This window comes from Symphalangus syndactylus, chromosome 6 (assembly GCF_028878055.3).
Source record: "Symphalangus syndactylus isolate Jambi chromosome 6, NHGRI_mSymSyn1-v2.1_pri, whole genome shotgun sequence".
Classification (NCBI taxonomy): domain Eukaryota; kingdom Metazoa; phylum Chordata; class Mammalia; order Primates; family Hylobatidae; genus Symphalangus; species Symphalangus syndactylus.
In genome coordinates this window covers 67,872,013-67,886,401 of record NC_072428.2, presented here as the reverse complement: position 1 = coordinate 67,886,401, position 14,389 = coordinate 67,872,013, and the positions used below count along the sequence as shown (strand labels likewise).

General features: G+C 41.3%; 1 protein-coding gene across 4 annotated transcripts in view; it reads right to left on the bottom strand.

Moving 5' to 3' along the window:
* Window positions 1-14,165, bottom strand: part of TMEM135 (transmembrane protein 135) — a 275,389-nt gene extending 261,224 nt beyond the window's left edge. For 2 of the 4 annotated variants that reach the window (XM_055283183.2, XM_055283184.2), the window contains exon 1: window positions 13,809-14,155. In XM_055283183.2, coding sequence (XP_055139158.1) covers window positions 13,809-13,949 — 141 coding nt within the window. In that variant the 5' untranslated portion in view covers window positions 13,950-14,155. Of the gene's footprint in view, window positions 1-13,808 lie in introns of all 4 variants that reach the window. The other 2 variants (XM_055283181.2, XM_055283182.2) reach the window with 2 other exon arrangements.
* Window positions 14,166-14,389: the final 224 nt, after the last annotated feature.

Here is a 14,389-nt window from a genome sequence, read left to right as displayed (position 1 = left end):
TGAACAACAATATTCAGATGAAAAATAGAAAGTATACATATTTGTGGCCAGGCGCGGTGGCTCACGCTTGTAATCCCAGCACTTTGGGAGGCCGAGGCAGGCGGATCACGAGGTCAGGAGATCGAGACCGCAGTGAAACCTCGTCTCTACTAAAAAAAAAAAATACAAAAAAAAAAAAATTAGCCGGGCGTGGTGGCAGGCGCCTGTAGTCCCAGCTACTCGGAGAGGCTGAGGCAGGAGAATGGCGTGAACCCGGGAGGCGGATCTTGCAGTGAGCCGAGATTGCGCCACTGCACACTCCAGCCTGGGCGACAGAGTGAGACTCCGTCTCAAGAAAAAAAAAAAAAAAGAAAGTATACATATTTGTTCCAGTCTCTCCAATAAGAATACTGGGTGATAAACTGAGTGAATATTGGGTAATGAATTGAATCCTTTAAACAGAACTCATGAACACTAAGAGTTCAAGCCCAGGAAGGATGATTTGAGAAAGAGAAGAAATCACAGATAACAGTAACTACTTGACTAAAAAATAACAACTGCCTCACTATTTGTTGATACATAAATTCCACTAAAAAGAAGATAAAGCCAATTTTAAAAGGTTTAAACTGCACTTCAACTCATTAATATTAAAGTCTAATAATTAGTCTGTCAACCATTTGATGGATGTAAAATCCTTTACTAATCTTTGATAGGGTAATCCTAACCACCTACCTGAACCACAAAAGAAATCTAATCATGAAATTTAACCATGGGAAAAAGAGAAAAGAGCACAGAAAAAGAAAGCTTTAAAAAGATGCTTGGCCGGGCGCAGTGGCTCACACCTGTAATCCCAGCTCTTTGGGAGGCAGAGGTGTTAGAGGTGTTCGAGCCAGAGAGACTCCATTTTGAGTGAGGGCTAGGAAAATGAGGCTGACACCTGCTAGGCTGCATTCTCAGAAAATTAGGCATTCTTAGCCTCTAGATGTTTACAGTTAAAGGAACAAATTAATAACATTTACTAAAACAGACCCAGACTTCGTAGTGTCCAGATATCCCAATATCTGAAGAACAAAGGCATTCCTAATTTTGCTTTAACAATATCAATTCTTGCAAAATATAGCAATTAAGAAAATTAATCCTTTATCACAACACAAACCCTTGTAACAGAGCACATCTCCCCATATATACAAGCATTGTACCTAGGGTGGACACGTTCCTCTTCTGACTTTGAGAAACACCCTACTCTGTCTATGGAGTAGCTGTCCTTTCACCACTCTACTTTCTTAATAAACTTGCTTTTGCTTTGCACTGCGGACTTGCCCTGAATTCCTTCTTGCGCGAAATCCAACAACCCTCTCTTGGAGTCTAAATCAGGATCCCTTTACTGTAACAGAGGCAGGTGGATCACTTGAGGTCAGGAGTTCGAGACCAGCCTGACTAACATGGTGAAACCCCATCTCTACTAAAAATACAAAATTAGCCAAGCATGGTGGCACACACTTGTAGTCCCAGCTACACAGGAGGCTGAGGCAGGAGACTCACTTGAACCCAGGAGGCAGAGGTTGGCGTGGGCCGAGATTGTGCTATTGCACTCCAGCCTAGGCAACAAAAGTGAAACTCCATCTCAAAAAAAAAAAAAAAGATTCTTAACTTCTCAGACTTCACAATTTTGTCAAAAACAATCTTAACTTACCTTTAAATGGGGGAAGACAAATAGAAGTTATTCAAAATAGTTTTTCTAACATTTGTAATTGAAAATTTCTGACTACTGTAATTTAAAACATGGATTTTACTAGAAGGAAGTTTCAGTTTCACAGCATCTGTTACTCGAGGTATTTGTAGGCAGTTAAGTTTTCTTACTGCCTTTGACTTCAAGGTAAGTAAGGGCCAAATTCTTGACCAGGGTATTGGATTTGTGAAATTGTCAAATAAACTGCTTTTCTATAAAGTAATTGCTTCTTATTTCTCTTGATTTTGCCACGTTAAAATTTGTTTTTTGTGCCATAAATGTTAAACCTAATATATGTGCACTTCACATATATTCATATAATCACCATGTCACTTCCTTAGGAAAGGCTTCCCAAACCCTCTACACTAGAATGGATCCTCTCGTAAACAGCCTAGTAACATTCCGTATGTCTTCTTAATAGTACTTATCACAGATAATTTCGTGTGCATTTATTTTATCTTCCCCTTTCACTGTTAACCTTCACGTTCCCCTCACTCCAGTATTTTTTTTTTTTTTTTTTTTTTTTTTTTGAGACGGAGTCTCGCTCTTTCACCCAGGCTGGAGTGCAGAGGCGCGATCTCGGCTCACTGCAGGCTCCGCCCCCCGGGGTTCACGCCATTCTCCTGCCTCAGCCTCCCGCGTAGCTGGGACTACAGGCGCCTGCCACCTCGCCCGGCTAATTTTTTTTTGTATTTTTAGTAGAGACGGGGTTTCACCGTGTTAGCCAGCATGGTCTCGATCTCCTGACCTCGTGATCCGCCCGCCTCGGCCTCCCAAAGTGCTGGGATTACAGGCGTGAGCCACCGCGCCCAGCCCCTTCACTCCAGTATTTCTTACTCACTGTAGGTAACATGTAATATTTGATGAATGAAATAAGGTTAGAAAAGAGACAGTAAAAGGAAATGAAGATTCAGAGTAAATACAGTTATACTACACTCCATGGGCTCTAAATGCAGCTAGGGGCACACAGAAATTTGGCTGGTTCTGCTTAATTCAGTGCCTCCTGCGCTTGCGAGTTTCCGACATACGGGTCTGAAAAAAAATGGTCCCATGTGTATTTCTTTCAAGGTAGAAAAATTGAATCTAATCAGAGCAAGCCTTCCTTCATCACTGGCAATAGGTGCAGAATCTTTCAAGGAAACTCCCAAAGTGGATTAATCACAATCCAAACCCCCAAGATCAAGTAAGAATCAAGAAACCAAAGCAACCTGACAAATCTAATGAGTTAAAAGGCTATACAAAATAAATGACAGTAAGTTGAAAAAATTTAGCATTCTTATAAAAGGAACTTGCTCAAATCTGATGATACTTGATTTAGCACTCTTCCTTAATACTTTTCTTTCAAATATAAATTATTTAGGTCCATTTTACTAAATTTTTTTTTTTTTTTTTTTTAAGACAGAGTCTCTCTCTGTTGCCAGGCTGGAGTCCAGTGGTGCGATCTAGGCTCACTGCAACCTCTGCCTCCGGGTTACAGTGATTCTCCTGCCTCAGCCTCCCCAGTACCTGGAATTACAGGCACGCACCACCATGCCCAGCTAATTTTTGTATTTGTAGTAGAGATGGGGTTTCACCATGTTGGCCAGGCTGGTCTCGAACTCCTGACCTCAGATGATCCGCCCACCTTGGCCTCGAAAAGTGCTGGGATTACAGGCGTAAGCCAACCTGCCCGGCCACTAAATATTTTTCAATACTGCTATGAGCCAAGTTAGTTAAAATCTTTAATTTATTTCAATTATTGATTCCCCTCAAGTAAAATTATGAGGAAGACAGAGCCCCATACATGATATGTAAGATCAATTCACCATACTAACTTGACTCATTAATTATTCAGGCTCACTAACAAATACTTATTAACTATATTCCTAGTATCCAAAGATAAAACAGATTCATTTCCTATTACCTGAAAGAAAAAATACACAAATCTCAATCACAACATTAAGAGCATATCAATGAGTAAACAGAAAACTAAGGTTAGTGATTAATTAAAAGGCAATTTAAAAGTTTAACCTACGGTCAAAAGAGATTCAAATTAAGTCTTTAATACAGTACTATATTATGTACTATATTACGATAATGGAAGAATAATAAATCTAAAATATTATAAGACCCTTAATCATCAAAGCATCAACCACTATTAGGCATTCCATGTGCCCAGTTTAAGTCCTTGGGGATGAAAACATATTTCACATTCACTATACTATGAAAGTAATGGAAGCAACTGTAATGTAAGAAATTGCACTGACATTTTAAAATGACTTTCTTAAAAATATTTTATTTAGTTCTTTGTTAAGCCGTCACTTCAATTAACTCCCCTTCCCTAATTACCACCTATCACCTGTCTATCACCTAAGTACTCATTAACTAATATGATAAGTAAATACTCAATAACTAATATGATAATAAATAAACGATCAATCTATTGTCAAGGTCTTACCACATTTTCCACTTCCAAAGCTTATACAGATAGATTTATACAACATAAGGCTGCATTCCAGCCTTTCAATCCACATCATCTTTTCATAATCAATAAAAAAAAGTATCCATATACATATATTGCTTATGCACAAATTGAGGCATGAATTTTTTTCTCAAAGTCATAACTCATAAAACAAGAGTTACCTTTTATGTATTCCATAAAAATACACTTTTTTTTAACAATCTGGCTGTTGTACGATTTAAGATATTCCCCAGAAATCAGGAGCTCTCTGTTGTAAACCACATAAAACATAGATTCAAAATATTAAATAAATTGTGTGATTAAATCTAGATCGAGGTGGAAAAGCAAAGGGGAAAATCGCATGAAATGTAATTAAACAAGCAACAGACAGACCGCATAAGGCTCTGAAGGCCATGGTGAGGATTTCACATTGTATTGCATTGGAAAGCCCCTGGAGAGTTATGGGCAGAGGAATAACAAAAGCTGACTTGCATTTTTAAAGGATAATAGATAGATATTTTATCCTCTTTTTATAGATGAGGACACTGAGGTTCACAAATGTTAAGAACCTTGCTCAAGGTCACAATGCCAGTAAGTGGCAGGACTGAGATTCAAGTCCATGCTCTTCCCATCTCTTACAATACCTCCCAAAACTCCTTTACCTCAAGACTAAGTAACACTACCACCTCAATCTCTTCATACAGCTCTGTCTGCTTCTTTCTTTTCCTCTGCTCCAAATATAAGCATTCCCTAGGTTGTCTTCTCTTTCTAAACTCTCTCCCTTGTCGACCTAACCCATAATCATGGGCTCAACTTTCATCTCTAGCATTAGGACATATAAACCTAAATCTCTAGCCTCAGTTTCTTTCTACCCCTGCATTTCTCAATGTCTCATGGTCATTCTCCACTTACATACTGCACTAGTAATTAAAACTCAATATGCCCCAAAGCAAGCCAGTATGTTTCACTGAAAATATTTTTTCCACAGCACTACCTTCTACATATCCTAATAAGCAAGGCTTAAAATCTTACAGCTTTATTTGATCCTTCTACCTTACATCTTTATATCTGAATTACTGGGTTTATTTTGTTGTTTGTTTATTTGTTTGTTTGTTTTTTGAGACACAGTCTTGCTCTGTCTCCCAGGCTGGGGAGCTGAGATCTCCGCTCGCTGCAAGTGATTCTCCCGCCCCAGTCTCCCAAGTAGCTGGGATTACAGATGCCCACCACCATGCTGGCTGATTTTTGTATTTTTAGTAGGGGAGGGGTTTCAGCATTTGACCAGGCTGGTCTCAAACTCCTGACCTCAAGTGATCCTCCCGCCTCAGCCTCCCAAAGTGCTGGGATTACAGGCATGAGCCACCATGCCTGGCCTGAGTTACACTATTAATCTAACAGTTACATATACCACTTTACTTTTATTTTTGTCTGTACCTTATGATATTTATCTCAATGAATTTGTATCACAGGAGTACATGTGCCTAATCTCCCCTCCTAAACTATAAACTCAATGTAAGAAATATGTCTCATTCATTTTATTCCTCACCATACCACATAGCACACAGCTACCACAAACAGCACCCTGCAAATAGCAGACTCAATAAATACTTGGTAAACAAATAGGGGACAAATATTCCAATAGTCTAGGTTCAGATATTACTAAACTAATCATCAATATTCCATTACCAATAGTCTAGGTTCAGATATTACTAAACTAATCATCAAATATCAGTCTCCCCTTCACCATATATTTCATCAATATTTATTGGCAAATAATGAAAAGAATGTTTTTAAGAGTCAAAAGTTCAAGCATATATAGTTTTCTAAAAAATGAATAAAAGGCCTGATTATTCAGACTAATCTCTATCACAATAAAATCAACTAATCAGTTGGATATGAAAGCAATCTGATGGAAAATCTGTTACCAGAGGGATTGTTAGTGTAGAATTGACTCCCTCATTCCTCCAGATGGGTCTCTTTCTACCAATATGTATTTTTATCCCTGATCTATGACAACTAAGAGGCAAATAATGGTAAATCAGAATTGGCCTGCTCTACTCAGGGTTAGCTGCTACAGAAAACAGTGAGTTGAGAAAGTGTTTACTGCAATACTAAGCCCTGACCTCTCAACTGGAAGTGACATGCTAGAAGCTGTAGTTTGTACTCAACAGAGTGCAGGCAAAGAATAACAAGAACTCACATATAAAAACAACTTCAGCCTGGCACGGTGGCTCACACCTGTAATCCCAGCACTTCGGGAGGCCGAGTCGGGCAGATCACGAGGTCAGGAGATCGAGACCATCCCGGCTAACAGAGTGAAACCCCGTCTCTATTAAAAATACAAAAAATTAGCTGGGCATGGTAGCAGGTGCCTGTAGTCCCAGCTACTCGGGAGGCTGAGGCAGGATAATGGCGTGAACCCCGGAGGCGCAGCTTGCAGTGAGCCAAGATCACGCCACTGCACTCCAGCCTGGGCGACAAAGCCAGATTCCGTCTCAAAAATAAAATAAAATAAATAAAAATAAAAACAACTTCAACAAACTCAAAATGTCACATTAATGAATAGTAAAATTCATTATTCAATTGTTCATTTAAAAAAGACCATATGATGGCCGGGCGCAGTGGCTCACGCCTGTAATCCCAGCACTTTGGGAGGCTGAGGTGGGCGGATCACGAGGTCAGGAGATAGAGACCATCCTGGCCAACATGGTGAAACCCATCTCTACTAAAAATACAAAAATTAGCTGGCTGTGGAGGTGCGCGCCTGTAGTCCCAGCTACTCCAGAAGTTGATGCAGGAGAATGGCGTAACCCCAGGAGGTGGAACTTGCAGTTAGCCGAGATTGTGCCACTGCACTCCAGCCCAGGCGACAGAGCAAGACTCTGTCTCAAAAAAATAAATAAATAAATAAATAAAGCCATATGACTTGTATCTCCAAAGGGATAATAAGAAATTATGTAAAAATCATTTAGTTATTGAATAGAAAGATAAAGTGAGCCCCTTATTTACACTCCCATAAATTAGGTCTCAAGCAAAAATCAAAGGGGGATTATGCACAGCTTTACAATTCCATGGTCTCCAAAGTTCAGATAATCTAGACAGATATTCTGAGTAGTTTGCATTCTTTAATGACTTCAGGGTTTCTTATTTTATTTTTTTAAGCCAAAAACAAAAACAAATGCCTATTACCAAAAACTTTTTAAAGTCTCACTGTTGGTCTTGTAGCCTCTAGAAAACCTGCTAAAGCACTCACTGCCTTAAAACTCTCAGTCCGTATCACTGAACTGATTTCTTCCATCAGTGGTTTTCAAGCCTTTAGCAACCAATAGCCCATAAACTATTCTTTATTCCTAGAAATTTCAATTCTGGATTAAATGTTTATTCAGAGCCTAGAAGTGATTAACTGATCCTTTGTAATCTAACAGATGTGTTGGATTATATGGTTCAAAGGGAGTAAATATTGAGTAAACATGTTAATCCACTGAAGAGTCTAAACATCTAAAGTTCAGTGAAAAAACAGGTTTTAAAATCATTCTTTCCCAAAAATGCAAAAGATTCTACTTTGGACTCAGCTAAAGGTAAATGCCAGTACCTTAATCTAGAGGTCCAGAAGAAAACCACCTAGGAAAAGAAAGGTCTTAGTGTTAGAACCATCTGAGGTTAGTGAACAAGTTTTCCTTCTTAGGGAAGGTACCTAAGAATCTCAACAGCACAGAATCCATACTCCCAAGTGGGCAACTGTATATTCTAAAATTGCCACAAAAACAAGGGCCTTATGCTTTCCTTAATCTTAGTGGTAGTCCAGGGGTTAAACAGTTTTTTTTGTTTGTTTGTTTGTTTTGAGACAGAGTCTCGCTCTGTTGCCAGGCTGGAGTGCAGTGGCGTGATCTCGGCTCACTGCAACCTCTGCCTCCCAGGTTCAAGTGATTCTCCTGCTTCAGCCTCCCAAGTAGCTGGGACTACAGGTGCACACCACCACGCCCAGCTAATTTTTATATTTTTAGTAGAGACCGGTTTCACCATGTTAGCCAGGATGGTCTCCATCTCCTGACCTCGTGATCCACCCACCTCGGCCTCCCAAAGTGCTGGGATTACAGGCTTGAGACACCACACCCAGCCAACAGTTTAATAACTGTTTCATATGTATGTGTGCAGCAAGGGGTACCATCTATTTAGAATACGTAGCAATAACCAACATTCAAGAAATAAAATATAAAATTCTAAAATATATTTTTGGTACATGCATACATTGTTACCATATATTACAAAATATGTAAGAATCTGCTTTTTAAAAAAACTACAGAAATAGGCTGGGCCCGGTGGCTCACTCCTGTAATTCCAGCACTTTGGGAGGCCGAGGCAGGTGGATCACCTGAGGTCAGGAGTTCCAAACCAACCTGACCAATATGGAGAAACCCCGTCTCTACTAAAAATACAAAATTAGCCCGGCGTGGTGGTGCATACCTGTAATCCCAGCTACGCGGGAGGCTGAGGCAGGAGAATGGCTTGAACCTGGGAGGCGGAGGTTGTAGTGAGCCGAGATCACACCACTGCACTCCAGCCTGGGCAACAAGAGCGAAACTCTGTCTCAAAAAACAAAAAAAAAAAACAAAAAAAAACTACAGAAATAAATGATGAGAGTTGATATTCTTTACAAATTGTGAAAACACAAAGATTCACTATTATAATAAAAGGAATCGTACATCTACATTTTGAAATGGTTTAAACAGTAGAAGGTGAATACCAACTAAGAACAGTTGTAGATACCAAGATTAAAAGAAGCATGAGGGCAAATGTATAGAACAAGAAAGTAAATATGATATGAAGAAATCAGTTTAGTACAATACACATGATAACGTTTCCAGTGAAAAACAGATATATAAGACCCATTTTATAGGCTCCAGAAAACACTCTTGATAAAAATCTTCCTTCATGTTGGGGCTCAGAATACAATACCCCAAAATGAAGGCCTCAGAAGCAGCCTTAGAAGCAGAAGTTTTTTTCTGACCTCCTCCTGCTCTCCTGTCTCCTAGTCCCACTCTCCCCTGAGCTAGCCTTAGAAACTAGAATTTTCCCCAAGGCAGGTCATAAAAACCAGAACCTATTTTCCCCAAAGCCAGCCATTAAACCTTAAAATATCATACTAACTTTCCCTTTGCCTTTCCATGTAAAAACTGGCCATAAAGAAACTATCTGACCTACCTTGTTTGACTGTAGGTCATAAGCCCCCATTCCAGAGAGGGTCCTGCCCCATACTCAAAAGAAAAGAAGGAATGCTCAGAGAGGCCAAGAAGAATCTAGACAGACAGGCCTTGCTTCCCCAATCAGTCTTATTAGCATTATTGTCCAATCACATTTCTACATAGCTGTCTATACTTTGTTGAACCTAAGCATAAAAACAGATAATTTCCCCTGTATTTTTGGGTCTTCATTCTGAAGGCTCCCATGTATACATGTTAAATAAGTTGGTACATGCCCTTTCTCCTATTAATCCATCTGCCTGCTGTCAATGATTTTTGGTGAACCTTCAGCGGGCCAAGGGGAAAGCTCTCCACTGGTCCCTACAGCAGCTTGCCTTTAGAACTTCTCCATTTCTAGCAATAATGGCAACTGCAACAATCTGACTTGACAACCTAGAAGTATAAACAAGTCCTCACGCTGCCCCAATATCCTTGGTCTCTAAGTCCTGTTCATTCTGCCTGCAAAACGCCTCTAGAACTGCCCTTTCATTTTCTCTGGCAGACCTGCCAAATATCTCTTCATTCCTGCACTATTCATAAGCTCATTCCTTCATACCTTCACTCATTTAGACACATATTACGCATTTAATGAGGTACTACACTAGTCTAAATACAAACCACTGTTCTAAAAGGAGATAGAGACATATATCATAATTAATGCACTATTATCCTATTTGACTCCTCACAACAGACCTTAAAAAATGGGTACAATCATCTTCTGCAAAGCAAGGGGACTAAGGCTCCATGCGATTCAGTAATTTTTCTTTTTTTTTTTTTTTTTTTTTGAGACAAGAGTCTCAATGTTGCCCAGGCTGGAGTGCAATGGCGCGATCTCAGCTCACTGCAGGCTCCGCCCCGTGGGGTTCACGCCATTCTCCTGCCTCAGCCTCCCGAGTAGCTGGGACTACAGGCGCCCGCCACCTCGACCAGCTAATTTTTTGTATTTTTAGTAGAGACAGGGTTTTACTGTGTTAGCCAGGATGGTCTCGATCTCCTGACCTCGTGATCCGCCCGCCTCGGCCTCCCAAAGTGCTGGGATTACAGGTGTGAGCCACCGCGCCCGGCCGCGATTCAGTAATTTTTCTAAAGATCATATTGATAGTAAATTGCAGGGTGAGATTCCACAGGAGTTCTGACTCTTTCCACCACTTAGTGAAACTACTGCATCAGTTTCTCAAAAATCTTTCCTATCCGGTCTTCCCAGTGCTACCAGATTTAGCATCTGAAAGCATCATTTTGCACTTGTAACCCCTTTGTTCAAAAAGAAACCTCAATAGCACGCACACAAAAAAACCCTCAATGGCTCCTTTAGCCCGTCCTTCAGTCTTTCAGTCAAAAGAAATGAGAACTGAATCCTGTCTTTTTCCTTACTAGCTCTAAATCTTGTGAATCACGTAATGTCTCTAGCCTTCAGTTATCTTACCTATAAAATGGGGATAATAAGCTGGGTTGTGTAAGGGTTAAAAAAGATAAAATATGTAAAGGACTAAGCACATAATAAATGTTGTTATCGCTCACAACTCCTGTACGCAAACATTCTGTTATAGACAATGTATTCATTGCTTCTTAGTTTTCTGCCTCAGTTTACATTATCCTCCCTCCTCTCCATTAAGAATAGGTATGCTATAAATGTCTACTGCATGAATCAATGTCTGTACGGCCTTATCCTCAAGGCAGAAGTCAAGGGCCACTTACTTCAAGAGGCCTTCCCTACCCATCTTCCATGAACTTCACTCTTAAGTGCCACCGGAGAAGGGAGGAAGAAAAATATGCATAACTATTCAAAACCTATGATAAACTAGAAAATATGTGATACACCATCAATGCACGATTTCATTTAATTCTCAAAAAGAAAAATAAAGTAACATATACAAAGTCAAATAGCTGGTAAATGATAGAGCTGAGATTCAAATCCCGATACCCCGATCCCTTTTTTTTTTTTTTTTCTTTTTGTGATGGAGTTTTGCTCTTGTTTCCCAGGCTGGAGTGCAATGGCACGATCTCAGCTCACTACAACCTCCACCTCCCAGGTTCAAGCGATTCTCCTGCCTCAGCCTCCCAAGTAGCTGGGATTATAGGCATGTGCCACCAAAACCAGCTAATTTTATATTTTTCGTAGAGATGGGGTTTCACCATGTTGGTCAAGCTGGCTGGTCTCGAACTCCTGACCTCAGGTGATCCACACGCCTCAGCCTCCCAAAGAGCCGGGATTACGGGCGTGAGCCACCGCACCTGGCCTGATCCCTTTTTAAAGTCCAATTTCTTTCCACCACACCACCTTGCATCTTAGTACATGGGGGTATACATTTAATCAACTATCCAACACTTACAAAGAGAACAGCTATATGCTCCAAGTAGCCCCACCCACACCTACATGGATAACTGAAACAAAACTGTCACGAAATAATGCTTATCCTTAGTATGCACAATATGTCCTAACATTTTTTATTTTCTTCCACTTCACTTAATATAAAATAAAATGCTATTCAGTTCCCACTAATTTTATTTCACAACTACCAATGAGCAGCAACCCAAATTTTCAAATACACAGATGTAAGGGTACAAGGCCACATGAGATGGAAAATTTATCCTCAATAAGTACTTAATCTTGTTGGAGATATAGTAGTAAAACACAACTCTTTTCCTGAACACCCCCAACCTACCTTGTTGGGGTAGGAGAACCTATGTTCCTGTTGCTGCCCTTAACGTCCCTATCATAGACTATAATCCATAAATCGTCTAGGCTATTGGTATAACAAGTATCAGGCATTCAACAAATATTTGTTAAGTGAATGAATTAATGAATGAAAAGTGCTATGGATTTTCAGAGGGAGAAGTAGATAGCATAAACTCTCTTTCCACCTATATCATAATCCTCTGACGGCAGGAACAATCTTTTCTATAGTTGTGTATCAAGAGCTCAATGATGTTTGTAGATGTTTTATTTTTTACAAATCTGAGCCTTATGCAGTGAGCTGTGATTGCGTCACTGCACTCCAGCCAGAATTGCAATAGAACAAGACCCTGTACTCAAAAAGAAAAAGAAAAAATCTGAGACGTAGACTGGCCACAGTGAATGTGGAAAAGCAGATAAACATGAATCTTTGCCAAAGAAAATCAAGGAAAAAATTTCCAGCTCCAATAATAATTATTGGCCTCTACTCTAGATCTTTATTATTCAAAGTGCAGCCCCCACCATCATCATTACCGCGAGTCTGTTAGGAAAGCAGAGGTTCAGGCCCTACCAGGACCTAATGAATTAGAACTCCCATTTTAACATAATCCTCAGAGGATTCCTAACATACATGAAAATTTGAGAAGCATCAGTCTATACAATAAAAATGAAATGGGTGCCTGCAACCTCAAACAAAGTCATCACCTTCTCCTGTGTTATCTCTGAAATACATAATCAGACTTTTCAAGAAGTACTACAGATACAGCCATGACACACTTTCAGGAACATTAGGATATAAATCTGAATTACTTCAATGAGAAATAATAATTGATCATCTGCTGAATATTGAAACTTTTAGAAGACATACAAAAAATATGATCTGTCTTCTTAGGACACAAACTGTAAGGCAAGAAAATGAGACAATGCGCTTCAATGGCCAAAGTAATAATAAATCTTTAATATCAAGGATAAGGCTATTGAAAAAAAGATTTTGCGGAGAACATTTAAGAGCATCTTTAATAGTCCTCAGTGTTACATATGCATACTGCCAAATATTCCCTATTAATTGCCTTATATGTAAAGCTGTGTAACAGAAGGTCCTAGGTGACACAAAGTCAGATGTCCTAACCAAGCTCACTGACTGAAAGACTGGCATCACCCTTTAAATCACCACACACAATCTCAACCCAGGAGTCTGTTCTGTGAACTTGCAAAAACACTTGCAAAACCCCCAAATCACAATCCTGTCATCTCAAAACTGAGTCAAGATCTGAGCACAGGGACTTAGGGTCAAATATGCCTTCTTCATTAAAAAAAAAAAAGCAAAATAAAACAGGGGAAACTAGACGAGGAAAGACTGCAGGTCCTTCTCATAGCCTCGCTGACCTACAAATACCTCTCCATCACAAGGCACGCCAGAGGAAAATAATGCTGGTCTTTGAATTAACGTTTTTAAGTGTCCTAAACTTAATTCGAAAAGTTGGGAGCCCATCCTTTTTCTAGCAACAGGCATTCAGATGACAGCTCAATCTCTAATTCCCCTCCTCCTTCTCCCGTGCAGGAATTGGTATATCCTCCCATTGGGACTTCCCCCTTCCCCCTGCCGACCCCCCAAAACACTCCGACCCCTCCAAAAGAGAGCCCGACACAAGGCAAGCCCCCTAGAGCCCCTCGGGAGCACCAACTGCAGCCCCCGGCCCATCTTCTACACTAAACTCGCCCTGCGGGAGGGGTGACGGGTCTCACCAAGTACAGAGGAGCATAGATCTTCAGGGACTCCTCCAGGGCGCCCCCGGTGATCTGCAGGAAGGAGACCCGGCAGGAAGGGTGCCAAGTGTGGCCGATCTCATAGCAGTTATGAGGGATGGACTTGCTGAGGGCCGCCATGACGAGGAACAGCGCGGAGAAGACAGGAGGGTGAGAGCCTGCGCCCTGCAGGGAGGGGCGCGAGAGCCCAGCCGCCAGCCTCTAGCCCGGCCAGAAGCCGGAGGTGCAGAATGGAGGGGAAAGGTCACGAGAGCGGGGTTACTCTGGGCCAAAGTCCTCGGATGTTGAGCGCTCGGCGTATCGCAGCTCAAGGGGGCGGGACGCGCACCGGGGAGGCGGGGAGAGGCGGCGCGTGCGCGCTCCCTCAAGAGGGCCTCCGCTGGGGCGCGTTCCCGCGCGGCGGCGCGGCTGGGTGAGCGGAGGCAGAGAGGATCTTCGCCCCCAGAGCCGAGGCTGTACGCGAGGGTGCGCAGCTCGGGGACGCGCCGCCTCCCCACCCCCGCGACGCCGTGCCCGGCTCCGGGGCGCGAGCGCTATGGCAGGTGCGCAGTAGGGGGTGG